The sequence below is a fragment of the Elephantulus edwardii genome, unplaced genomic scaffold (genome assembly GCF_000299155.1).
Source record: "Elephantulus edwardii isolate Elephantulus edwardi_28Jun2011 unplaced genomic scaffold, EleEdw1.0 scaffold00106, whole genome shotgun sequence".
Classification (NCBI taxonomy): Eukaryota; Metazoa; Chordata; class Mammalia; order Macroscelidea; family Macroscelididae; genus Elephantulus; species Elephantulus edwardii.
The window spans coordinates 9,238,172-9,265,724 of NW_006399856.1; the positions used below are offsets into that span (position 1 = coordinate 9,238,172).

Below are 27,553 nucleotides of genomic sequence, written 5' to 3' on the forward strand. Positions count from 1 at the left end.
GCAGGAGGGGAAGACCCTCTATGAGATGGATTGATTCGGTGACTGGGGTAATCGGGATGGGTGTGTCAGAGGCAGTGTAGTTGGCCCAGGATAGAGCAGGGTTTAGGGCTGTTGTGCATAGGGTCGCTATGAGTCGCAAACGACTCGACGGCACATAACAACAACAACAACAACAATCATTATAGCAAAGAAACAAGAAAAGAAAAAACAATTAGTAAACCTGCATCACCCAAAGAAACTACTGTGGAGAAATGTTGAAAATAGATGCTAATTCATTCTCTCTCTCTCTCTGATTGCCAGTGAGTTGATGGCCCTCCATTGGTTTTCCAAGAGTGTATGTTGATTGGGAAGAGGCTCTTTCTCCCATAGAGCTGCTAGTGGCTTGGAACCAGAGAAGCTCAGCCTTAGGGTCGGCAGCAGATCTCCCAACAAACTACATGCACCACCAGAATTCCCTAAAAAAAAAAAAAATTACTTTCTATTCTGTTTTTGACTGGTTTATTTTCATTACCAAATGAATGTAAGTAGTCATGATTAAAAGTCAAAACTCTAAACCAGCTGTCGAAAGTAGAATGACCTCACGTAAGTTTTCTGGGAGGACACTGCCTGCCTTTCTCTCATGGAGCCACTGATGGACTTGGGCTCCTAATCTTTAGGTTGGTAGCCTGTTATGTAAGGGACCCTGCTACCAGAACTCCACTTACAATAGCTGAAAAGAAGATAGACTTAGGAAGCTTGTTTTTTTTTCTATTGGAAAATATTTTGAAAAATGGTCAAAAAGAAAATAAATAGAACATTTTCTTTTCATTTACATTGACATGAACATTTTTTTCTTAAATGCATGCCACTTGATTTTAGAAAATAGATAAGCAGAGAAAGCTTAGATTGTAGCACAACCGGTACCAAAATATTGCACTGTTTTTAAACATAGATAATTTCCATGCAGGAAACATAAGCTAAGAAAACATAAATACAATCTTTAAAAACTAGTGCTTTTCCGGAATGTTCTGAGTACCTGAGCTAAAAATTATACCTTGAGTTGAAAATCCATTTGTCCCCCTAAACTATGTATTTAAGTTGCATGCTCAAAATGAAAATGTACAAACAATAGAAAACAATGATCTTGTATTAATTCTATAGTTTAATTTTCTTAATTTAGATCTTTATATTATTAAAAAACCCCACCCAGGAAAATCTTGTTGAATTATAGCAACATTTCAATACGTTATACTCCTTTGTGCTCTCTAGAAGCAAACTATTTCTTAACAACTTTTTGCAGTTTTATATAGGATTATACTCTTTAAAGGACTACATTTCTACATTTATAGAAGAAGTTTACCCAACTTTCTATTTTTTCCAAAAGCCCTTTAAATTTTTACCATCCTTCTTAGGATTATCCAATATCATTCCTCAGATATTTTTGAGAAAAAAAATTATTTTTTGAGAATAAATAATTGTCCCGCATAAGAAAAAGTAACTATATAGTTGAGAAGGTTCTTCTATAAATAGAAATATAAGATTTAAAATGCTTTTCAGAAAGCATGAGCGTACAGAGAATTTTTTTTTTAAGCTTTGATAGCTATCATGACTTCTTGCTCAAATATTTATTAGGTTAAATCCTAGGTGTTTTGCCCTGAGCGATTTACTTGGCATGTGAAATTAATATATGACAGGGCTTGGACCAGAGAAACTTCATAGACACTATACTGCTGTAAAACAAGAAGTTTAAACCATAAATATTACTGTTTGAGTGGAGTGATAATTTATTTAGAAAGCAATAAAAAGTGATCCATTTCAAACTTATATCTTTAATAAAAATAGAGAAGCATTTTAGAAATTTAAAAATCTCCTTTTGGTGCTATATCTTTTTATGAACTATTTCATGAGAGGATCTAGTTCATGGGTAAAATTCGGGATTTATCCCAACATGTCAGTATTGCCACTGTTGAGAAAATCTTCTTAAGAAAAAAAAAGCTGAAATTAATACTGTATTACAGCAATATTAGTAGAGTATGTTTTAACATGGTTTTCATTTTTAAACCAAAATTGAAAATAAAGTAATTTAAAATGTTCCAATGTCAAAATTTTTACATTTGTTCTTTTTCACCTAATTTTCCATCAAACTGCATGTTGTGGCTTGTCATCCTCAAAGATTAGTTTTATGTGCATGATTTGGGGTTTGGTTTTGTTTTTTTAGTTATTACAAGGGGAAAAGGTTTGTGACAGCCCAAATGCATTTTTGTTTGTGTTTCTTCAAACTCATTCAATTTATGCTATGTGGATAATGTCATGTGCAATTGCTCCTTCCTTTTCTCGCCCTTCATAATTGGGTGTTTTTTTTTTGTTGTTGTTGTTTTGGTGTTTTTTTCCCATTCTGGTTGGTAGAACGCCCCTGATTGCAGCCGGAGTCATTGGTGGGCTCTTCATCATGGTCATTATGGGTCTGACCTTTGCAGTTTACGTTAGAAGGAAAAGCATCAAAAAGAAAAGAGCCTTGAGAAGATTCTTGGAGACTGAGGTGAGTGAGCTTTCTCTTTTTTCTTATTCTATGAGACTCTTGAATTGACCGTGACTTCTTGTGTACGTGTGTGATTAGAATAGTTATTCGAATGAAGACTTCCAAATCATACTAGTTTTTCATATAGTTCATATTCGTTTTCATTGTGACATCAGTTATCATTGCTTAATTCTATGAATTCATTACAATGCCTAGCCATCCCCTTCTTTTATATTGGCTTTCTTTGCACTCACTTTATCCATTTATTAATTTTCACACCCCTTTCTCACCCTGTTAATCATCCAATGTTGATTCTATCTTTTCCTTCTTGTTGTTGTTGTTGTATACTATCCAGTGGCAACCAACTCTCCCTAGAGAGGCATATCTTATTTAACTCTTTAATGGATTTTTCAGTCAATAAATTGTGAAGGAAAAGATTACCCATCTTTCACAGCTGGTGAATTCGAACCATGTGCCCGTAGGTTGACAGCACAATTCTTACCATGAAGGCACCAGAATTCCCCCAGTATCTCCTGCTTTTGTTGTTGTGTATCGTCAAGCCACAGGTGACTCAGAGCAACCCTATGAATCATCTCCTATCCTGTGCCATCCTCATCATCTCTGACATTCTCCAGCCATTGCTGCTATCACTGTGTCGGTCTCATTAGGAGTGTAAGACTTCTCTTTCACTGACCCTCAACTGATGATGTTCCTTTCCAAAGATTAGCACCTCCTATCAATCTGTCCAAAATATGTGAGATGAAGCGTCACTATCCTTGCCTCAAAGAGGCACTCTGGCCGCACTTTTCCAAATTCTGTTTGTTTTGTTTTTAGAGGGTTTTTTGACAGTCCGTGGAGTACTCAGCACTCTTCTCTTAACACTATCATGCAAAAACATTAATTCTTCTCAAGTCATTTTTATTCATTGCCTAGTTCTCAGATGCATAGGAAGTGATTAAAAAGGCTGTGGCCTGAATCAGGTTCACCTTAGTCTTCACACTGACATCATTGCTCCTCAGTTATTTGAAATGGTCTCTGACAGTACTTGTTCCCAATTGCAACACATCTTTACTGTTGGTGCCAAACATTTCCTTAGCTTATATAAAAGTAATATTTTGATATATTTTTCTCTTTGTGACTGACTTAACGTCACTCAGCACAACTTGTGCTATATTCATCCATGTTTTGTGAATTCTTAATAGTTTCTTGTTTGTTGCTGTGTGCCATTGTGTCAGAACCAGCCAACAGCTGGCCCTCCAGTGGGTTTTCAGAGGAAGTAAAGCCCACTGAATGTGACTGTCATGCTTCTCTCATTGAGAAACTGATGGATTCAAAGTGCTTGTCTGTGGAATATCAGTGCAGCTTTTCTTGGTGGTTTTTTTCAACTCTTTGCTTTTGCAAATTACACTGCAATAAATATTGGTGTGTGTATATCAGCTTATGTTTCCTTGTGATAGGTTCTTAGTAATGAGATTGCAGGATCAAATGATATTTCTATTTCCGGTTTTCTAAAGAAGTACCAAATTTCTTTTCAAAGTGGTCACACAATTTTATGTCACCAACAGAAGTGTGTGAGAGTTTGAGTCTCTCTACACCCTCACCAGCATTTTTTGTGCACTGTCTCATTGAGAAGTGCTGTTGTTCAGATATGATCTTTCTTCTCTTCAGGGAGCTCTGGTGGCCTAGTGGCAAGAAACTGTGCTGCAGTCCTGAAGGGACCAGGTTCTAGGCCACCAGCTGCTCCATGGTAGAAGGATGGGCGATTTTCTCCCATGTGATTAACCGCCTCTGAAAAACCACCTACCCAGCTAGAGGTCATTTCTAACTCTACAGACCACGACAACAAACCAATAAGATGTATTTTCGGATTTTATTACACTTGCAAATTTAAGAAGGATTGTATTTTTTGAAATTCAATTGAAAATTCTATTCAGTATCCTTCTGAGAGTTTCTATTTCATAATCTATGAAATAAAATAATAAGGATCTATAATAAAGTTAGTCAAAGGGGAGATGGACACATTAAATTAATTATTCTATTGGATAAAAAGACAGGGATTTTGTTTGTTTGTTTGTTTGGGTTTTTTAGGGTACTCAATTGATAACTCTCTCATTTGACTTGTATCTGGCTTTTTTTTAACCAGAGAAACTTCTTGAATTTTCGATTCCACCACTTCTGAGTCTCTGGTTCAGCTACAGCCAAACACCAAATGAAACCTACTAGCATCAAACCCATCCCAACTGATGGCTGCTCTTCACCAGGTTTCCGTTTTGTGGGAGGAAGCTCCCTTGTCATAGAGCGAAACTGCCAGCCTTTAGTTAGCAGACCAACTTACAGCCCAGTACAGCTGCTTTCTCTCTTTCATGACCTCTCTCTCTCATTGCTGTCAAGTCGGAACCCACTCATGGCTGACACAGCAGTGGTTTTTCTCGTGACCGTTTATCACATGAGGGTGACTACTCATCTTCCTTTCGTGAGCTCTGGTGGATCCGAACCAGAGAAGCACCACGTTGAGCTAGAAGTGCATCTGCCTTGAACTGTGCCATACAAGCTCCTAGTACAGTCCCTAGGACTTCTTAAAGACTAATACACAACTAGTATATGCTTCCATTAGGGCCATTTTAGCAGAAATCATTGATCTCATCACATCACTAGTGAAAGGTTGAGCTTAAAGGATAAAGCTTAGTGTTGAAATCACACAGACCTTGCAATACAATTTATGGGATATGCAGTGTTATATGCATGATGGCTATTGTGACGATGGTTAAGTACCCATAGATTATCATCCCTTCTTTTATGTTACCAAACTGAGGTCTCTAGCATGCAAACTTGTCATTTTCACTGATGCCTTGTACACGAGAAAGGAAAACAAAATATTACAAAAGACTGTGCCCTTTTTCTCCACCCATTCTACCTCTTCTTATACTAATAAGGGGAGATATGTTACCTTCCTGAGAAATTCGGTTCTAAGAGTTGTACTACACTGGCTTTGTTATTCCTCTTATTGCAAGTATGACAGTTTGAGTTTTCCCCTAAAAACTGACAGGGATGGGACTTTCCATTTATTTAAAGCTACCTTATGGAAAATACTTTCTAAGGGTGGATATTATAATTAGGTATCTCATCTGCAAACAAGTTCATACATAGATAATTTCGTCAACTACATGTGTGAAAAAGCACAGTTGAATTTTGTACATAAGCTAAATATTTGCAGAAGATGAACATGATCACTCATTCCGTTGCCCGTCAAAGTTAAAGTCTGGACTGAGCACAGGATTGCCTGTGCATAGCTTCACTTGGGCTCGATGCTGGAGGCGTATAGAATTCTCCCTCATGGCCAGCTCAGGGCAGTCAGTGACAGAATTGTGAAAAATGAGATAGAGTTGGAGAGCAGTGGAGGGCTTGAAACAGTGGCGGACAATTAGGTAAATGAATTAAGAGAAATTTTCTCTTTTCACTGTAATTAAAGCTCCTTGTTGCCATAAAAGACATGCTTTTGTTAAATTTTATTATTTTCCTATTTTTATATGATTCTTTCTAAGAATGTTGTTCTTCATGTTGATATTTTATCACTGAAAACATTCTGGTTGGTTTGTGGCAGCTCATTCTATGTTTTATATGAAGATTTACATAACACAGATTGCTTAACTCATTTCTATTTGGAGGCTGAAGAATTATAGGATCTACTTCTTTCTCTCAATAAAGGAAAAAATTGGTGTTTTTCTGTCATCGTCTAAATAGACTAGTAATCCTTAAGGGATTCAATTTAAATCTTTAAATGCTGAGGCTAGAAATTTGCCTTAATAGTGATAAAATATATGTAAATCCAGGCATGTTGTTGATGTACACTTAAATTTGATACATCTTCCCCTAACAGTTTTTACTCTACTACTCTTTATTCTTGTTTAAAAGTAGAAATGATGTCTTTTCCCATTTACTCTTAGTGAGATGCAGTGTAAATCAATATTTTAATTAAATCCTATGACTCAAGAAACAAAATACTACCTTTGAAGAGTTACAGATTCTATATCTGTAATGTGCCAGAGAGTTAGAAAATTATTAGAAAATAGCCCAAGTTTATTGATCAGTTTTATGATGTTTTTCCTAATCTAACTGCTGTTGCTACATTTAGCCACACTCAAGACCGTTCCTCTAATTAAGTGGACCGTGGTGTTCACAGAAGCAGGTTAATAACACCCAAGCTGGAGGACCACAGCACACTTAGCCTGGTAAATAGACATTTTGAAATGCTGTGGTGGTTTCAAGACAATTTGAGTAGGAGTAGCCCTTAATTATTTCCTTATGCTCAGAAAAACAGGCCATTTGTCTGTGTTTAAAGTTTAGTTCATTTATTTAACTTTTTAAAATTATGCACTATTTCAGTCACTTGTCTTTTTCTTCAAGTGTAAAGAAGACCTGAAACTTTTAACCAAGGCTCCCCCCCCACCCCGCCCCATTTACAAATGATTGCTATCCATTTATATATGGTTCCCCTGTTCATTCATCCACCATGTGGCTGTTGTTGTTGTTATGTGCCGTCGAGTTGTTTGCGACTCATAGCGACCCTGAGTACAACAGCCCTAAACCCTGCTCTGTCCTGTGCCAATCGCATTGCCTCTGACACACCCATCCCAATTACCCCAGTCACTGAATCAGTCCACCTCATAGAGGGTCTTCCCCTCCTGCGCTGTCCCTCCACCCTCCCATCAAATCTTACTTCAAACAACCACTAGCCTAGTTTTACAAGTTTTGGTCATACCAGCAAATTCCATAACCTGATGTTTTCCACCCTTTCAACATGTCCTACATTGTGTTGTGTCTCCCTTCAACCTGATGCTGTGTTCATGACGTTCTTCGCAGGAACAATGCCTTTTTCCATGTCAACTCATGCCCCTTACTTCAAGGAAAGTCTTAAATATTTCTTACTTGGGCAGCCAACATTAGCAAGTCTCACTCCTTAGAGATTACTTCTATGCATTCTATCGCATTCACCTATAATCTAGAATCACATGGAATTTTAGATTTTTTTAGTTAGAAAGTACCATTGGTCTTTGCTGTTTAGACTTTGGTCAAGGATCACCATCATATTTAATTATCACAGAGGGTTTGTAAAATTGCATACACGTCGCTGCAGAAACAGGCTCACGTGTGTCAGAGTGATGAGAATGGAACAGGATAGGACAGGACTCAGCTCGATTGTCCTTAGGCTCACTGTGAGTTGTACTCCTCTCAAAAGCATCTGAGAACAACAGAACAGATGTCCCCAAGGTGATGAATAAATTTGTATGCTTAAAAAAGAGCCCCAAGTAATTGGTAATGCACATTAAAGTCTTAGAATCTTAGAAGCACTATGCTTGGTTTGCCATTTTCGTAGTTTTACAATCCCCCCCCCCCCATGTATTGATCCTGGCTTTCCAGCTTGATTTTTAAATACTAAGAAGGTAGCGTTTTATTTCTATTTTTTTAAATATACTTCAGAGCCCCTGGCCTTCTAAATCTCAACGCAGTCAGTCACACATCAGTTATATCAATGGATAGTGAGCGATCCACATCACAAAATTGTTTGCCGAGAGAAAGTGCTTTTGTATATTTTGTGTGTGAGAGAGAAAGAGAGATCTGAAAATAAGATAAAGATAAGGCTGGACTGAATGTTCCCTAACCTTCATTTCTTTTGCTTTGCAGTTGGTCGAACCCTTAACTCCCAGCGGTACGGCACCCAATCAGGCTCAACTCCGAATTTTGAAAGAAACTGAGCTCAAGAGAGTCAAAGTACTTGGCTCTGGTGCTTTTGGAACTGTTTATAAGGTAAGAAAGAAGTAATGCATACCTTCAGTTTTTTCCAAGTTTTTCTTCAAACTTGTTTCTATAATAGCCAATTAGTACTGCAGACAACCTAATTTCTTCTGTAGTACTCGGAGAGGAACACCTTTACTGTATGGAGAAGTAGCTGCAAAATTATATTCATTAATTTTTATTGAACAAGCTAGCTGGGACAGTAAGGAGAGGCAGCCAGGGAATGCTGGTAAAAAGCAAAAGTGGAATGAATTCTTTCTCTGGAAGCCTTTCTGAACCCCGTTAAATATAATTTCCTTTTGGAAAAGCGCTATCGTTAACCATTACACCCAAACTCAGCCTAGTATTCCCCTTCCCCCTACACAGTGCTCCATAAAATCCTAGACATGCAAGTGCTAAATGTCATAATCCCTTGCTTTTTGTTTTTCTCTCCTTTGTTCTGTATCCAAAGCCTTTCCTCTTAGAACCTTAAACTCTTAGAAATCCACACAAATATGCTGATATGTAGAAAGGATAAGACTATTTGTTAGACTAGCCCCCAAGTAATGCAAATTGTAACCTAAGGTTTCCCAGTTCCCAGCCACCACCAGATTCCTCAGAAGAAAGTCCTGCCAACCTCTCACAGAAATCTGATGGTGTGGTCGGTCCTTAGGGAGTTGGCTGCTAGCCCAAAGGTGATGCCTCCCTGGCAATTTGAAAAATCAGCCATTACAAACCCTATAGGGAGCTCCAGTGGCCTAGTGGGTAAAGAGCCGTGCTGCCAACACAGAGGCATGTGGTTTGAATCCACCAGCTATTCTTGGAAGAAGGACAAGCATTCTCCTCTCGTGTGATTTACTGGCTTTAAAAACCAGCTATACGGTTATATATAAGTCAGTTCTGATTAAATGACAATGAGAGGAAGACAGAGATAGAGTCAGAGAGACCCCGTAAGGAGTACGTGCCTACTCCTGGACATATGGAGTGGCCTTGAGTCAAGGTTGACCCAAGGAAGATGATAAGTTCTTAAAACCATTGCTTCTTTTGCTGTTACACATATAATTCAGTAGGCAATGTCAATAGTCATGATAGCTTTACCATTATGTGCAAACTAAAGAAGTGATTTGATATTTAAAATTCAGGTCAGGCAGAAGGGAAGGGTGACTTCATGGGTTTTAAATAAGTGAAATATTTCTGGAAGGAAAATACTCTCATGTTGGCATTTGAGTGTTTACTTATTTAGTTTAATGGCAATACCAATCTAGAGGCCAGACCCAAGGTTAATTGTGGTGATATTTATGTTAATGGAACATAGCAGGAATAGGAAACTAATCTGAGTTGAATCTTTCCTGTACACTCCATTACTACAATTCTCATCATTTACTTTGCAGTTTTATATATTTCTCAAAACTATATGCAAGCCTGTAATTTTTATGAATATCTATTAAAATACATTCAATCTTGGAGATTTTCTATTTTAAAATGTTCAGGTTTTTTATTTAAATAAATGATTCATTTAATAGAACATATTAAAAATTAGAATGTTGTTGTTTACCATCAAGCTGACCCATTGCTGACCCTCCAGCGGGTTTTCAGAGGCAGCTAATCAATCATATGAGAGGAGAGTGCTCATCTTTCTCCCGTGAGGAAGCTGGTGGTCTTTAACTTCATGTCTTTGGCATTGCAGCACAGCTTTTCACCACTAGGGCATCAAACTCCTAAAAATAGTAGCCTTAATTTAATTTTTATTCTGTCTCAAGTGTGTCCAAAAGAGCCCTGTTAAAATAAAAACAGCTATAAACTCAAAATGCAGGAGTTTTGTTCAAACTTTTACTCATTTTTAACAAAATTCATATTTTTTCTATTAATCCCACAGCTGTTAACTGAGCACTTACTTTGCCCAGGAACTATATACAGCTTAATTGTAAAATTTTCTGGGCTTCAAACTCTTTACAGATTCAAAGAAATATTACTTGCCCTTTTCCCATAGTTACAAGATTCTATAAAGAGTATACCCACACTGCATTTTTATGTGTACTTAAATTTCAATCTGTTTAATTGCATTAATTTTATTCTTATCACTCTCATTCATTATCTTTGAGTCAGAACTGACTGTCCTCAGAGCTCTCTGTAGGGCTCTTAATGGCTCGTCTTGCACTGGGTTTCTGAGGCTCTAAATTTTAGAAGATATGACTGTGGTGGGTGGATTAAAATGACCAGAGAGAAGCAGCCTGAGACAGTCCTACTGACCACTGCATTAGAGCTCTGTTTTTGTAGTTAACAATTTTAATCTTTATATAGTCTATGATAAAATGATATCAAGTAGTTTTTTGGGTTAATTAAATCATATATATGTCGATGATAAAATGGTATTAAGGAAATTCTTAAGAGTTCATTCATGAAATTTGAATCTTAAATTTAAACATTAATAACTGCTTCCATTCTCCATATCCCTAATATAATTGGAGGATTCTGTGCTGAGCCGTGGGAAAGCTCTGTAGAAAACTGGTTATTAGAGCCTCCTGCCCTTAAGTTTCTTGTCTGTTATCAGTTGTGTCACATTGACAAAGTTTAATGCAATTGAGCAAATTTGCATGTCTCTGGAGGAGAGTAGCAGAGATAAATGGTCAAATGTAAATGTTTTAACAAACTTTGCTTTTTAAGATAACACAATCTGGGATTGTTCCTTGCTAGAGTATAAACTCCTTATATCTTTTAAGATGATATGGTCTGGAAATTGAATTTTATTATAAACCATAGAAAAATCTTATAACTCAGGTCTCATTGCTATTTAATATCTCAGTGGAGCTGAAGAATTTAGAATTTAAGAATATTCCCATTATTAATAATTCCCATTAAGAGATTTAGCAATAAATCTTTAGTAGAAGAAATCATTTTTACTATTGTCCATTAGTGTTTCACATTTATTAAAATTACTTCTAAATGAGAGTTGTTTGCAAGTTCCATAGGTATATTGTACCTGTGTATGATATAATTTTATTCTTAGTCTGTGTGTGGTTAATGGTCATGTTAATCAGTTGTTACAGAGATGTACTGTTTTATATTCTAAAGGATTATTCTTGACCACAGAAATGCAAATTGGCTTGGGCAATTATTTGTTTACATTTTCACCATCGTTGGAGATATGCAGTGTTAAGTACTCATAGCAGCCTTATGTACAGCAGCCCTAAACTCCGCTCTGTCCTGTGCCAATCTCACTGTCTCTGACACTCCCATCCCGATTACCCCAGTCACTGAATCAATCCGCCTCATAGAGGACCTTCTCCTCCTGTGCTGTCCCTCCACCCTACCAAGCATGATGTCCCTCTCCAAGGACCTGTCCCTCCTTACAACATGTCCAAAGTATGTCAGACGAAGCCCCATAATCCTTGCCTCCAAGGAGCCGCCCGGTTTAACCCTCTCCAGGATGAATCTGTTTGTTTTCTTAGCAGTCCACGGTACCCTCAATACTCTTCTCCAGCACTACAGCTCAAAGGCATCAATTCTCTTTCTATCCTCCTTAGTCATTGTCCAACTCTCTGATGCATAACAAGTGATAGCAAAAACCATGGCCTGTATCAGACCCACCTTAGTCTCCAGAGAGACACCATTGCTCTTCAGCACTTTGGAGAGGTCCCTAACAGCAGACTTTCCCACGGCAATGCGCCTTTTAATTTCCTGGCTACTGATGCTGAGAGTGTTGACTGTGGAGCCAAGCAAACTAAAGCTGTGAACAATTTTTATCTAGTCAGGCTTATTAACTAGTGAATACAGATAATTCTCTGGTAAAGATCATCTGACTAAATGTCAACTTATATTTACTCCTTAATGTTATATAAATGTGGCCTCATTTGGTGGTATAATCTAGAGAGTTGTGCTGGTAACCCAAGAGCTGGAACCAGCTTAAGAGCAATGAACTTTTGAGCTGAAATGAGAGAACTAACCTCTACAGACAACAGCTTGTTTCTTCTCAGTCACTTTATTGCTGCATGTGCAGCTTTAAAAGCACTGAAAATATACTGAGCCTTTTCTGGAACTAAATCAATTGCCAGTGAATCAGAATCAGCTCGTAGCAGGCCCTCCACTGGCTTTCCATGCTCTAAACTGCAGTAGAGGAGATTTGTCCCTCTGCTCCCAAGGAGCAGCCTGTGCAGAGGAACCACCAGAGATGCCTCTAGGTCAGCAGCAAAATTCTCTGCAGCCTTTGCTGCCAGAACTGCCTTTGTAATAAAGTGGCTAAATGAGAACTGTATGCACCTGTTTTGATCCGCCCACACACACGCCTTAAAGACACACCTAGGAACAGACCTTTGTTGTTGTTGTTAGGACACGCTCTACTCATAGCCACCCTGGCGACAACAGATCTGAATCCTTTCCTATTCTGTGCCGTCTTCACCATCTCTGAAGCACTTGGGCCCATTGCTGTGGGGCCACTGTGTCAATAAGACACTTTTTACGATGTAGTATAAATAATTTCAAACTGGATTTCTATTTTTACTTTCAACTAAACTTCAGGGTGCTAATGATGGTATGAAGTTCCTATAAATTAACCTCTTCTGAGATTTTTTCATTGAATACTTAGAAGCTCATTTTTTTTCTATTATCGTAGATACTCCCCATGAGAAAATTCTTTAAAATTACACCAAAATTTTGATATTTTATAATGACATAGATTACCCAAGGCTGCTTCTTGGGAAAAAGTAAACTTTTAATTAGGCCTTTCAATGATGAAAATATATTTTTCACATTTTCTCATTATCATTTTTAAATAATATCTACATAAAGACACTCTTTGGATTACATGATACATACATATATAGAAAAAAATGCTTTTTATCATTTTATAGTCACCTGATACAATCAAGAGAGAAAATAAAAAGTCTATTTAAGAATAAAAAGGAGTTCTGTCATGTAGTGTATAAGTTGTTGTCATGCTAACAGAAACGTAGGTAGTTCAAATCCACCATCTGCTCCTCATTAGAAAGATAGACATTCTCCTCCGATGTGATTTACAGACTCTGAAAACCTGCTAGAGGGACAGCTATGATAACCTTTGATAGCAATGAGTTTGAATTTAATTTATTTATTTAAAGTAATACATTACCTTTTATTTTAATGGTATTTAAGTAATACCATCCATCTCTTTTGATATTCCATATAAGAAATAAAATTTCAGATTTTATTTTTTGTTTTCCTCTCAAGACCACATATTACAACAGTGACCGGGGTTATGGGGGTAGCTGTGTCGCAATCAGTGAGACTGGTTCAGGACAGGACAGGCTTCAAAGCTCTTATACATAGTGTTGCTATGAGTTTCAGGTGACTCAATGGCACATAACAACAAATGATAATCTATGAATCCCTGAAATTCTTATGAAAATTATTATCCTTATTTAAATATTTAAATTCAGATTATGAAGAAATTGTATTTAGCTTAATGATGTACTTTACTTAGAGTCTACTGATCTTGTATATTCCAATTAATACATCTTGTTCAGATATTCTGCTAATATATATGATGTGAAGGGGGAATTAGCAATGTCCAATATAAAGAAATATTTTGCATTACTTTAAAAATAATGAAAACCTTTCCACACATATACTACTTAATGACACAGATAAAAGAATATGAACTGAATGCTCTACAGCACTTATGAAAAGTCTTGATCATCTGTCAGTACTAAAGTTTAAAAGCTTGCGTTTTCATGCTTTTTAAAATTTGAATAAAAAGATATTAGAACCAAAAAGAATAATCTAATAATACTTAACCCAATCTTCTAATTTACCTATGATGCAATTGCAGTTCAAAAAGAGCCTTCCCAGAGTCTTAGAAATAGTTTATAACATCCAAATCATACATGCTCTACCTGTTGTTATTGTGAGGCGTCATTGAGTTAAGTATAACTCATAGAGACCCTCTGAACAACAGGCAACACTTTGCCTTATCTTGTGGCATCCTCGTAACCTTCAATATGCTTAAGTATATTGCTGCAATTACTGTGTCAGTCTATCTCTTTGTGGGTCTTCTCTCTTTCCTTGACCCTCTACTTTCCCAAGCATCATGTTTTTGTCCTAAGTCTTTCTTCACTTTTCAGTCTTTTCGAGCATACAAACAAATCTGCAGGAGTATAAGTATCTTGAAAGTATAATGTTGTTGGTCGTGTACGTACTGTTGAGTGAGAGCCAGCTCATAGTTGACCCTCCAGTTGCTTTTCAGAGGCTGTAAATATCTACTAAAAGAGATTGCTCAACTTTCTCCCATGGAGCAGCTAGTGGATTCAAGCTGCATGCCTTAGGGTTGGCAGTTCAACTCCTTACTGCTAAGAAACCAGAGTTCCCTTACAAGTATAATGCATGCATGATTTATCTGCAAATTTTCAAAGCAAATATCAATGTTTCCAGTTAAGTTGTATCACATGTAAAGTACTTAGTAAATGTTCTTTGAATTAATATAAGAATATATACTTCCTTGATTGTTATTAAGGATGTCATAGATTGATTGCTGTTTCTGTTGTTGCTAACGTGCGATTGGGTTGACTAGAACTCATACTAACCCTGTGAACAACAGGTTGGAACCTTGCCCTGTACTGCCCCTTTAGATATCATTTATGGTATACCTGTCATGTATTTTAGTAGAGATTTAAAATATTATGTTTTCTCAAAGGGCATCTGGGTACCTGAAGGAGAAACAGTGAAGATCCCTGTGGCTATTAAGATTCTCAATGAAACAACAGGTCCAAAAGCCAATGTGGAGTTCATGGATGTAAGTAGAGACACCCACATTTGTTTTTGGGTTTTGGTTTGGATTTTTATTTTTTTTAATTTTGGTGTTGTGTGTGTTTTTTTTGTTTGTTTGTTTTGTGTTTCTTTTGTAATTGAATGGATGAAACTTTTACGGGGGAAATGTTTTAGAATTTACAAATATTCTTCTGTTAAGAACTCATAATCTTATCATTAAATCAATGTTCGAAGACTTCTTCTCATTCTATAACAATTTTGGAATGACCTCTAATTCACAGCTATGTAGAGGGGATGCTAGAATCAGTCTTTGGAATTTGGAGACATTGACAATTTGTTCAGGTGAATTATCTGTTCTGTCATAACTCAGGTAATGTTTTCCTATTCTTTCAAAAATTTTTTTATTATTATTACTAATTTTAATGAAAATTTACAGAGATTTTGGATTTCCATTAATTCATTGTTGCGCTTTCCTTCCTGCCCACCCCCACCCCTCCAGTTAGTTCTCCTCTTTGAAAACGAAAAAATTCTTTCACTGTTATATAATCCCTCCCTCCAAGTCCACTCCACTATGCAGCCTTTGTTCTGGAGTCTTGTCATGACAATAATACCGAATCATAAATCCCTTTTAAACAGTTTTCTCTCTCTCATATGTTTCTGTTACAGACTGAGGGCAAAGTATTTTTATAATTATTAATAATGAGACAGACTACCAGGAATAGCTTTTGGTTTATTAGTAATACTAAATTTGATATTAAGCTTCCCACATGTTTCAATGCAGTGTGCATAATGTATCCCATCTTTCTCAGACTCCCCTCCAACCCCAATGTCAGTCTCATTTTACAACAGTGGCACTATGCAGTATTTGTCCTTTTGTGACTGAGATATTTCACTCAGCATTATTTCCTCCAGGGTCATTCATTTTAAATAATGTACATTTGTTCTCCTTGCATGAGTGATATGTCATATATAACACCTCCAAGCAAAGTCAGAAAATGTGCTATGTTTCATTTTAATGTTTCAGAAGTAGATATCTAGACCTTTTTTCTTATCCTGTATTAGCCTAGAAACTCCCGTGGAGCCTGCCCATGATGAGTGACCCTTCTGTTACTTGAAATTCTATTGCCAAAGCTTACAGCTTCAGAGAAATACACAAGCTACGCAATATGACAAATAAGAGAAGTTGTTTGGATATGTAGTTAATGATCAGAGATAATGGACATATTAAAATTAGTTACCATAAATGACATCAGAAAAACCATGTGGTGATGATAATAGAAACACACAGTAGTATTTTTATGTGTTTACTGAATGTCATCACTGTTGGCAATGATTTACAAAGAACTCATTTAATTTCCACAAGCTATTTCATGAACTAAGACAAAGGTGTACCTGGTACAGGCCATGGTCTTTGCCATTACTTGCTATGCTTCAGAGACCTGGACAATGACTAGGAATGATAGAAGGAGACTACTGGAGAAGAGTACTGAATATACCATGGACTGCTAGGAAAACAATCAAGTTTGTCCTGGAGAGGGTTAAGCCAGGCCTCTCCTTGGAGGCAAGGATTCTGAAGCTTTGTCTGACATATTTTGGATATTTTGCAAGGAGGGACCAGTCCTTGGAGAGAGACGTCATGCTTGGGAGGGTGGAGGAACAGTGTGAGAGAGAAAGACCCTCGATGAGATGGATTGATTCCATCACTGGAGTAATGGGGATAGGTGTGTTGGAGACAGTGAGATTGGCAAGGGTTAGAGCAGGGTTTAGGGCTGATGTACATAGAGTCTCTTTGAGTTACAAGCGACTTGATGGCACATAACAACAACAACATTTCTTGAACCAGAGTTGTAGAGATTAAAAGAAGGAGGGTTATAGATATTGAAACAAAACAGAGGTTAAAAAAATGGTAGAAATGTAGATTAAATGAGCTAGGATGTGTTACCTGTCCCAACTACTCACTCCACCCTTGTACTAGAAAAACAGCCACAGAAAAACAAACAAAACTTATATGAGTGTGTTCCGTTAACCTTTTGTTTCGAGAAAGGAGCTGCAGAGCTGGGGTGTGGACCACCTTTGGTTCTCTCACTTGCATTTGTAAAGATTCATGATATTTAAGAATGAACCTGACTGCTCTGTATTATTGTGGCTATGATCTATTTGATGAAACGTGATACACAATGACTGTGTACTTGGATGCTAACTGAAATGTCAGTGATTTATACAAAAATGACTTCATAATCCGCTTCCATGGAGATTGTGGTTGTTGCTGTCAAGTCACTTCCAGGGTTCCAGCTTGTAGTTATATACCAGAGCAAAGCATTGTCCAATCCAGCACCTTCATAGAGATTTAAAAACACAGACTTGAAACTCACCGCCGTTGAATTGATTGTGACCCACACAGTGGCACTTCCTCAGGTTTCTGAGGCTGTACGTCTAAATTAAAGGAGACTGCTCATCCTTCTCCCTCAGAACTGTTGATGGGTTAGAACTGACAGAGTCAAGAGTCTATGAGACGTGAGGTCTTTTGGTTAGCAGCTCCACACACTCCTGACTGCACCATCAACACTTCTCTGCATAGGAAACTCTGAAAGGCAGACCAGCTATGAGTCAGAATTGTCTAGATAACACACAGCAACAAGGATCTATTTATGTGGAAATGTCAATCAAAATGAGTTTACATAGTAAGTTAGTTTCTGTTTAAATTAGGAACTTACTTGAGCCAGAAATTCACACCTTGAAATTTACTTTCTTAAATCCAAATTCAGAGAAGGTCTTCTAGGTACAAAGCTCTATTTGTGGAATAATAAGAATGTTCTAAAGAAGAGAAGTCCTTCTGAAGGTCAATCAGAACTCTGAGATTCTCCCTAGCAAAAAAAAAAATAAATAAAATAATAATAATAATAATAATAATAATAATAATAATAATAATAATAATTCCCTCAGCAAAAGAGATGGAGCTATTCAGAAAATTTCAGAGGGTAGCATGGAATAAAACCCTCCGTGTAGCATGCTGTTGTTTGTTTAATTTACTTATTTTTTATATTTGACATACTTTGCTGAGGATTTTATCAAAGATCTTGGTACATTCTTTCCCCATCTGTTTGCATTATGTCTTGAACAAAAAGATTGATTGTGATTTCTAAGTGACCTTCACATGAAAGTGAATGCAAGTATATGTACTTTAGTGTTATCTTTGGCGTTATATGTGAGTTTTGTTTTGGGGGTTCCTCCCCGCTTTTTTTTTAAGATGTATTGTTATATATTTCTACACAGTTTGTCTTCTAAGCTCTTTTGTAAATTTTACAGGAACTTGGACTGTAGATTTAGTTTCTCTACCTTATATGTGTCTATGCTTAGTGGGGCCAGAGCGCTGATAATTTGGGGGGCTCAGTAATGGGCTGCTAACCAAAGGATTTGGCAGTTTGAATTGACCAGAATCTCCACTGTACAAAGATGAGGCAGTCTGTGCCCCTTACGATTTTAGCCTTGAAACCCTATGTGCCGAGTCAATGAATTGTGATTTCTATGAACCAGAATTGACTCAATAATAATGAGCTGATTTTGTTTGGTTTTTTTGAGTACTTTGTAATTTAGAGAGCTCTGGTGCTCTCTAAAGATTAGGGTTCATATCTGCTATTCATAGGGTTGCTATGCGTCATAGTTGACTCCATGGCACATCACAACAACAACCAGTGACCTAGGCCCTCACTCAGCAGTTGCATTGCTAACTAACCCCAAAGTCACTCCTCTCTGGCAGTTCAACTCCACCAGCAGCTCCCTGGAAGAAACAGGAGCTGCCTCCTCTTAAGCAATTTGCAGCCTCTATAACCCTCTGGAAGCTTAACTTGGAGTTGGTTCTGACTCAGAAGCAATGAATTTGAGTTTTCAGTTAATGACGTTATTGTTGGTTATTGTAGAGTAATGAACTGATGAAAGCTGTTACTCGGATTCCTTTCCTGGTGAGGTTGTTTCTTAAGTCCTGAGCTGCTAACTGAAAGTTTGGTGGTTTGAATCCACTAAGTCTAGAAAGCACATTAACAGAGAACTTCCAGAAGTGCAGGCTGGGTTTCGATGAGGGTACTAGGGATATTGTAGATAAAGTTAGATGGATCTTGGCTGAAAGCAAGGAGTACCAGAAGAATGTCTGTCTTTGTTTCATTGATTACTCAAAGTCATTTGACTGCGTGGATCATTAATAAATGGTGGCTGACTCTGAGAAGAATGGGAATCCCAGAACACTTGATTGTGCTAATGTGAAACTTACACTTGGATCAGGAGGCAGTCATCAGAACAGAGCAAGAAAACACTGCATGGTTCAAAATTGGGAAGGGTGTTTGACAGGGCTGTATCCTGTCTCCATAACATTTCAATCTTTATGCAGAACAGGTTATCTAGGAGGGAAGAATCATCAACAATCTGCATTATGCATATGACACAACCTTGCTGACTGAAATTGAGGAGGACCTGAAGCACTTGCTGTGGAAGGTCAGAGACTGCAGTCTTCAGTATGGCTTGAGAATATAAAAAAAACAACAACAAAGATTCTCACCACTGGGCCGATTGGCATCATCATAATCAATGGTGAAGAGGTTGAGATTGTTCAGTTTTGCTTGGATCTACAGTTAACACTCTTGACACTAGCAGTCAGGAAATTAAAAGATATATTGTGATGGGAAAGTCTGTGGTTAGAGACCTCTCTGAAGTACTAAAGTGCAAGGATGCCAGTCTGGAGATTAAGGTGCTCCTGATACACACTATGGTCTTTGCAATCACTTGCTATGCATCGGAGACTTGGACAATGACAAGGGATGATAGAAGGAGAATTGATGCCTTTGAGCTGTGGTGTTGGAGAAGAATATTAAATATACCATGGACTGCTAGGAAACAAACAGGTTTGTCCTGGAGAGCGTGAAGCTGGGCTACTCCTTGGAAGCAAGGATTCTGAGGCTTCGTCTGACATACTTTGGACATGTTGCAAGAAGGGACCAGTCCTTGGAAAGGGACGTCATGCTTGGGAGGGTGGAGGGACAGCGCAGGAGAAGAAGACCCTCAATGAGATGGATTGATTCAATGACTGGGGGAATGCGGTAGGTAGGTGTGTCAGAGATGGTGAGATTGGCACAGTTTAGGTCAAAGTTTAGGGCTGTTGTACGTAGGGTCACTATGAGTTGCAGGTAACTCGACGGCACGTACAACACTACCGCAGGTCTAGAAAGGACAAAGAGGAACCACTCTACTTCTGTGAAGATTATAAGATCCCAAAGATCACCAAAGTCAGGATTGTGGAGTTTTGGTTTGGTGTGTGCTTATCCAGCTGGTAGATATTTTGAATAACACCTTTGTTTATATATGTACTAACACCTACCCAGATGACAGTGAATCAAGCTAAATCATGTTTCCTCTTGTAGGTTTTGAAAACTTTTTACCCTCTCAGTAGCTACATGGCCTGAAATAATTTAAAATGGAAACCTTCTTCAGTAATGTCATAATTCGTCTCTTCTATTTCAATCATAGCTATAAATTTGTAAAGGGAGTGGTCCTTTACATTTTAAGACAGTATGTCTTTTTAAAAAAATGACAATGAGTAGAAACATTGCAGGTTAATATATAACACTGAGAAAAAAAAGAGATTGTACCCAGCTCAGATGGATGCCAAAGCTGAAATTCACAAGAATGCTAATAATCTCTGCTGGAAATTCTGGACAGCCATTTTTGTCATATTTCCATGGAAACATACTGGCAAAATGGGGTTAAGAGGCTACAAAATAATCACCTAAGAAAGAAGCTCTAAAAACCTCATCATGATTTTGAATGATTATTTGAAAGCTCCTAACCCCATCTTTGTTTTTTCTATTTTTTTTTTTAACCTCATCTAAAGTCTGTCCCCATGGAAACAGGACTGGAGCTGGCAGCTTGAAGTCTCAGATTTCCTCTGAATTTTAAATGAGGCTCTGATGGAGCCATGAAAGGAGTCATTTTCCTAGATGGTTAATGGATTGGGGAACCACTAAACTAAGGAGTCTCTTCTTTTTAGAAGTTTGAAAAAAAATCGTAGGGATAATATTTTGACTGTTCCCTTTCTACCTTGTGGATAGATGGTTAAAACATAACACATTGATGGACGGCCGTCTACACAGTTTCAGTAAGTCACTGCTAGAAACATGTCCTACTCTTTCGGTGACTTCTTTCAAAACAGTAGAATGATACCGTTGAAATAATTGAAACACAGTTTAGCTGGCAAAATGAATTTTAACTTCCCCATTTTTAATTGGCTGTTGCAATTTTATATGCAAACATTTCCTACATACGTTTTCAACTCATCTTTTATATATGTTTATTTCTACAACTACTTGAGCAACAAAGAGCACAATACAAAGGCGGATATAAATCTGAAAGCTACTTATCATTCACACTCACAGGTTGAGTTGAAATTTAAAATATTCTCAAGGAACTTAGTTAACAGTTATGCATTTGACATATATCTTAGTTTAGATTTTTTTTCCTTGAGTAGGAGTAAACCCTGAAACAAGGAGTTTTCTGAAGTCGTTTTTTTTTGTGGGGGAAGAAAACATTAGTAGGGCAATGAGATAAGGAGAGAACTGAGCCAGGTCCTGTTAGGATGGAGTGAAGTGGTTCTACTAGCTGCCAATTTAAGACGTACACCTCAGTGTTAGTTCTCTCATGGAGAAGGACCGAAGGGTCTACTCTGGATATGGTGAGCCGTTGCTTGAAAACTTCTGGGCTGAAGGTAACGTAGGAGAGCTGTTCTCTCTGCTAAAGGTGGCAACGAAGGCTTCAGAAAACCCGTCACATGAAGAAAAATAACAATGGAAAACACTTAGTATAATATTGTAATAGATCTTTGAAGGATAAATCTTCAAAAGAAAATAAGATATATGACTCTTGTAAAACTAGTGCATGAGTGTATTCATATATGTGTGTACATGATATAGGAGGAAATGGAAGCTTGCAAAGACCATAGAAAGTATATTCTTATTTAGCATTAGATCCCTTTTCTTTCTCAACACCCCAAAATACTATTAGATATATCAGCTATTCTATAGTGATTATTATCATATATAACATGAATTCAGCCACTTCATATTCAAAAACTTATCACTATGTCACACACTTTACTTGATATCCAAGGGCAAAGGCGAGGACTTCAAGACTTTGTTAAGAGTTTTAATCGTAGGCAAGAAATAAATAGAAGATGTTTGGGGTTCTATTTAATGCTTCACTAAAAGCAAGAAAAAGCAATGTGGTCACAGATCTGTAACTCAGTTCACCTGAATTCATCTAATGCATTCGTAATGACAATAATAACACGTTGCTGCTGAATAACCAGTGCATTCTTCATTCCCACATTAAATAGCATTAAGAAAATTACTCCAAATTTCCACATGTATATGTATTACTACTTTTACAGAAGCACCTAAATCTTATTTAAGATAGCTTTGATTCTTTGGGAATATGCATGGTTTTTGTTTTTGTTCTTGTTAATCCATCAAATAAAGCAGGACACAAACCTACAGATGATGTTATTGAGAAGGATAAGAGGACCTGAAGATCATGAACTTGGACGGGCACATTTGCCTCAGAAAGGCATATCTTTTAAAATGTTCTGTTTAAAATATTTGGTTTTTTGAGAAAATTATGTCTGGAATGAAGATCATTCTTTAACTATCCTAAATCCCAGTGACTGAGCAGATTATAAAGTTTATTTAGTGCTTACCCGGGTCTTCTTAAATTCTGTTATATCATTCTCTTCAATGGCCTACCTTAAGGATTCATAGTAAGGTACCTTAGGAGACATGTTTCTTAAATATATCTAGACACATGATTGATAGATTATCTAAGCATACGATCACTCTTCTGTCAGCTGGTCAAGCCAGGGTGGTTTGAGTGTCAGTATGATGTTTGAATCTATGCCACTGGTATTTCAGATACCAACAGAGTCACTAGGAATGAGCAGGTGTCAGTAGAGTTTCCTGACTGAGATAGGCAAAGAAGCAGGACTGGTCACCTGCTTCTGGAATAATGGGCTCTCAAAACCTATAAGTATAGCAACGAATATGGTCTGAGTCCCTAAGGTCGATGGCACTAACCTGTAACTGAGAGGCTACTACTTTTACACAAGCTCCTAATTCTTATTTAAGAATTAAATAAGCCAGAGCACTCTGTAGAGATGAGGAAGTGAGAAGGGGCCAGTGACTGGAAAAGGCATCATGCTTGGAAAGGGAGTGGGTCAAGGAAGGAAAGGAAGACCCTCCATGATGCGAACTGAAACTGTAACAGTGGGCTTTGTCAAAAGGGAGATGATTTGAGGATTGCAAGGGATCAAGCAAGGTCGAGATCTGTTGTGCATAGGGGTCACTATGTACTTGATGACACCTCCAGTAAGTGCAGTAGTCTTGAGTATGACTTACAAAGACCCTGTAAACGACAGATATGACAGATATGAGCCCTGCACTGTCCCATGGCAACCTCATAATCTCTGATCACTAGAGTCCATTGCGGCAGTTAGGGTGTCACTCTGTCTCATTGAGAGTCTTCCTCTGTCAATCCATCTCATTGAGTGTTCCTCTTTTTCACCAACCTTCCACCTTCTAATCATCATGTCCCTCTCCAAGGTTTAACCTCTCCTAGCAACAGGAACAAAGTATGTGAGATGTGGCTTTGTCATCTTTGCCTCCAAGGAGCATTCTGGCTGCACTTTCTCCATGACATATTTGATTGTTCTTTTGACAGTCCACGGGAGATTTAATACTTTTTGCCAGTACTACAGGTCAAAGGCATCATTTCTTCTCTGTTATCCTAATTTGTTGTCCAGATCTCAGATATATAGCGAGTGATAAAAAGAGCATGAACTGAACAATAAAAGCAAGGATTTAAAGTCAATCATAACTGACTAAAAGAGGACGGAGTAAATTGTTTTCCTATCTCTGAACCATAATGAAATGCTATTGTTTAAAATGTTATTAAATAATGTCCGTGTGAAATGTATTTCTCTTCTCTGTATTGCCCTTATGATATTCAAAAGCTTGGTGGAAGTTGGCTGACTTCTTACCTGCTTGATCTCATTTTCGTGAGATTAGAAAAAAAAAAGGAATTCACTAATACCATTTATATTTATCACAAAATTATTTTAAAATATTGTTTGTTTCATAACCTTAATTTTGAGCAACATTTTCATATAATTCTCACTATTGTCAAGTAGTTTGTAACTCAGTTTTTATGACTCTGTATAGGACCCACTGGTGAAATTGAATCATGGAAAGTGGGAAGTCATTGGATTAGTGACACAACTAGCTACTCCTTCACAAGTGGCATTCCCTGCATTGTTAGACATATGTCTAAAGTAGAGCTTCTTAATATAGTTAAAAGTAGCCCTTAGATCCTATATTAGTAGCAGACTTTTTAAATTTATTTACTCTATTTACATGTTTGTTCATACAGGTTTATCATCATGTGTATATGGACATACCAGTTTCAGGTGTAAATAAATGTAGAATTGCTTTTTTATTGATCAGTTACTTAGGCAGTCATAAGATGATTAAAAATAACACATGTAGGGGAGCTCTGGTGGCCTAGTGGTGAGGAGCTGCAACTACAATCGCAGAGGCGCACGGTTCGAATCCACCAGATGCTCTGCCGGGGAAGGAGGGACAATCTCCTCCTGTACCAGTCAGATCTGATTTGACGGTACACTCACACAAAAATAATAAAATAAAAATTTAATTTAAAAAAAAGAAAAAAAATAACACATGTGCTTGAAAAGTAAAGTAACCAACCTTTTTATCTTAAGAGAAATTACAATAAACTAAGAAAGTGTCTGGTTAGTTCTTTTGCTTTAAAAAAAAAATTCTTTGAAAGAGAGTACATAAACTTTTTTAGAAATAGGACCCAGAGTTTCCAAAGGCTCTATTTAAAAGAAAAAAAATGTTCCCCAAACAAAAGCAGATTATTTCTGTTTTGATTCATTTCACTGGTCCTTGCTCATGTCCTGTTCGCTAAATAAAACTCAGTCATCAGCAGAACAGTATCATATCAGAAACCACGATTTCAAACACAACCCATTCTTTCATTCCTGACGTTGCAGTTAATTTCCTTAAGGCCCACTTAAGGAAATATAAAAAAAAAATGTTTTATATTGGTTTGCTTACAAAGTTATACACATTGTGTTTCAGACTATCCTTCATTCACATTGCATTTCATAAAATCATTCCCATTTATTATGTTTTATAAAATTAATCACCATTGAATTATCCCTACCCTTACCCTGTCTTTCCAGATCCCCACCAGATCTTTCACATTTCCTTTACCCCCCTTCCTCCACCCACGAAATTATGTAACCATATGATTTCCACCCTTTCACTCTTGTGTCTTCATATATGTTTTACTAGTTATCCTTCTATTTTTGCAATGGCGATATGCAGTATTTGTCCTTATGAGACTGAGTTAGTTCATTCAGCATAGTGTTTTCTAATCTCTCCCAAGTTATGTAGTCATTTTCAAAATACTTGCTCTGGAGTGCTGTATAGTATTCCATCATGTAAATGTACCACAGTTTCTCAATCCGTTCAATTGTGGTTAGACATTTGTGCTGTTTCCAGGTTCTTACGATTGTGAAGAATGCTGATAATGGGACATTGGTGTACAAATCTCTATTTTTGCCTCAGTTCTAATTTCTTTGGGGTATATTCCTAGCAGTGGAAGAGCTGGGCCATATGAAATTTTTTTGTTCAGCTTTTTGAGGAAACATCAAATTGCCTTCCAGAGTGGTTGTACCATTTTACAGTCTTAGGGATCATTTTATCTCTCAGACATCTCTATTTCACTGTCTCTCCATTTTTCACTATCCCTATCCTGCCTCCTGTCATCACATCTTACTCTTCTTCAGCCAACTTAAATTAATGCTCCACAGATACAGTTCACCTCTGAGAAAAACCTTCAGCTTTCTTGGTTTTTGAGATCAGACTGTCAGCAAACAATCCTAGAACTATTGAAGCATTTCAGAAAATGTTCTAGGCCCCTTCTCAATCTACATACATCATTTAGATAATATTATTTTTATATCCTCAAATTTCATCTCATTATTCACATTTCATCCTCATATTTCATGTCATTACTCCATAAATTTACATCTTGGTTTTATGAATTAGATATCACCTTTGTCCGTGGTTTTGCCACTTTGTAATCTCAAGAACATTTCAAATAATTTATACCCAGAATCAGTTCTTTATCGTCTCTTCTAAGCTCTCCAGACTCTGATTTTATCTTTAAATGCCATTTTTCTCCACCTATTGTCCTTTGAGAAAGTTACACTAATTCTTGATTGCAACACTCCTTTACACCATGAACTTCCAATTCAAGAATACAGTGATTGCATGCATTTAGATAACATTTCCATCTCTTCATATTCCTTTGTCACACGTTAACCGAAGCCATCAATTTTTTCAGCTTGAATTATGGAAATAGCCTCCCGTTTGCTCTCCTCACTTTTTATAGTTGTTGTGGTTGTGACATGCCATCCAGTCAGTTTTGACATATGACAGCCCTGTGTAAAACTCTGACAGGTGTCATACCATCCTTCGTGTCATTGCGATGTTAGAGTCCATTTTTACTGCTGCTACCTTGATTCATCGCCTTAAGGGTCTTTGTCTTTTTCAGTGATCATCCAGTTAACCAAGCATGATGTCCTTCTCCAGGGATTAGTCCCTCCAGCTGTCAGGCCCAAAGTAAATGAGACAAAGTTTCCCCAGCCTCACTTGTAAGGTGTATTCTGGCTCTAAATCTTATAGAAATGCTGATGACTTCCTTAATTTTCTTTCCTTTCACTCATTTTTGTTTCAACTTCCCTTATTAGCCAAGTCAATCAATAACTAGGTCTGGTTTATTTTTAAGCCCCATGATCCTTAATCTAATTTATAGCCACTGTTTTCTTTTAAGGAAATCTGGTGGCATAGTTCATAGAGAGTTGTACTGCTACACCAAAGACATGCTTCTGTGGTAGTTCAAATCCACTACCTGCTCTGAAGAAAAAAGATGATCAGTCTCCTGCCACAGAGATTTATAGCTTTGGAAATAGAATGGAAGCTGATCAAATGACCATGAATGTGAGATTTCTTTTATCCTGAAACATAAAATTCCTCTAGAATTGCATTATTGTTGTTGTTGTTGTTATGTGCTGTCGAGTTGCTTACAACTCATAGCGACCCTATGTACAACAGCCCTAAACTCTGCTCTGTCCTGGGCCAATGTCACTGTCTCCGACACACCCATCCCGATTACCCCAGTCACTGAATGAGTCCAACTCCTAGAGGCCCTTGCCCTCCTGCGCCATCCTTCCACCCTCCCAAGGACTGGTCTCTCCTTACAACATGACCAAAGTATGTCAGAGGAAGCCTAAGAATCCTTGCCTCCCTTAAAATCCTACTACACTGCCGTGGTAGTCAAGACAGCATGGTACTGGTACAATGACAGACACATAGATCAATGGAATAGAATTGAGAACCCGGAAATCAGCCCATCTATTTATGGGCA

The 27,553-nt window shown here is 37.4% G+C and overlaps 1 protein-coding gene and 1 pseudogene across 4 annotated transcripts in view; both read left to right on the plus strand.

The window, feature by feature from the left end:
* Positions 1-27,553, plus strand: part of ERBB4 (v-erb-b2 avian erythroblastic leukemia viral oncogene homolog 4) — a 1,418,810-nt gene that overhangs the window by 1,050,249 nt on the left and 341,008 nt on the right. For all 4 annotated transcript variants that reach the window (XM_006891926.1, XM_006891927.1, XM_006891929.1 and 1 more), the window contains exons 17-19: positions 2,386-2,518; positions 8,180-8,302; positions 14,934-15,032. In XM_006891926.1, coding sequence (XP_006891988.1) covers positions 2,386-2,518; positions 8,180-8,302; positions 14,934-15,032 — 355 coding nt within the window. The remainder of the gene's footprint in view (positions 1-2,385; positions 2,519-8,179; positions 8,303-14,933; positions 15,033-27,553) is intronic.
* Positions 21,689-27,553, plus strand: part of LOC102869210 — a 62,785-nt pseudogene continuing 56,920 nt past the window's right edge.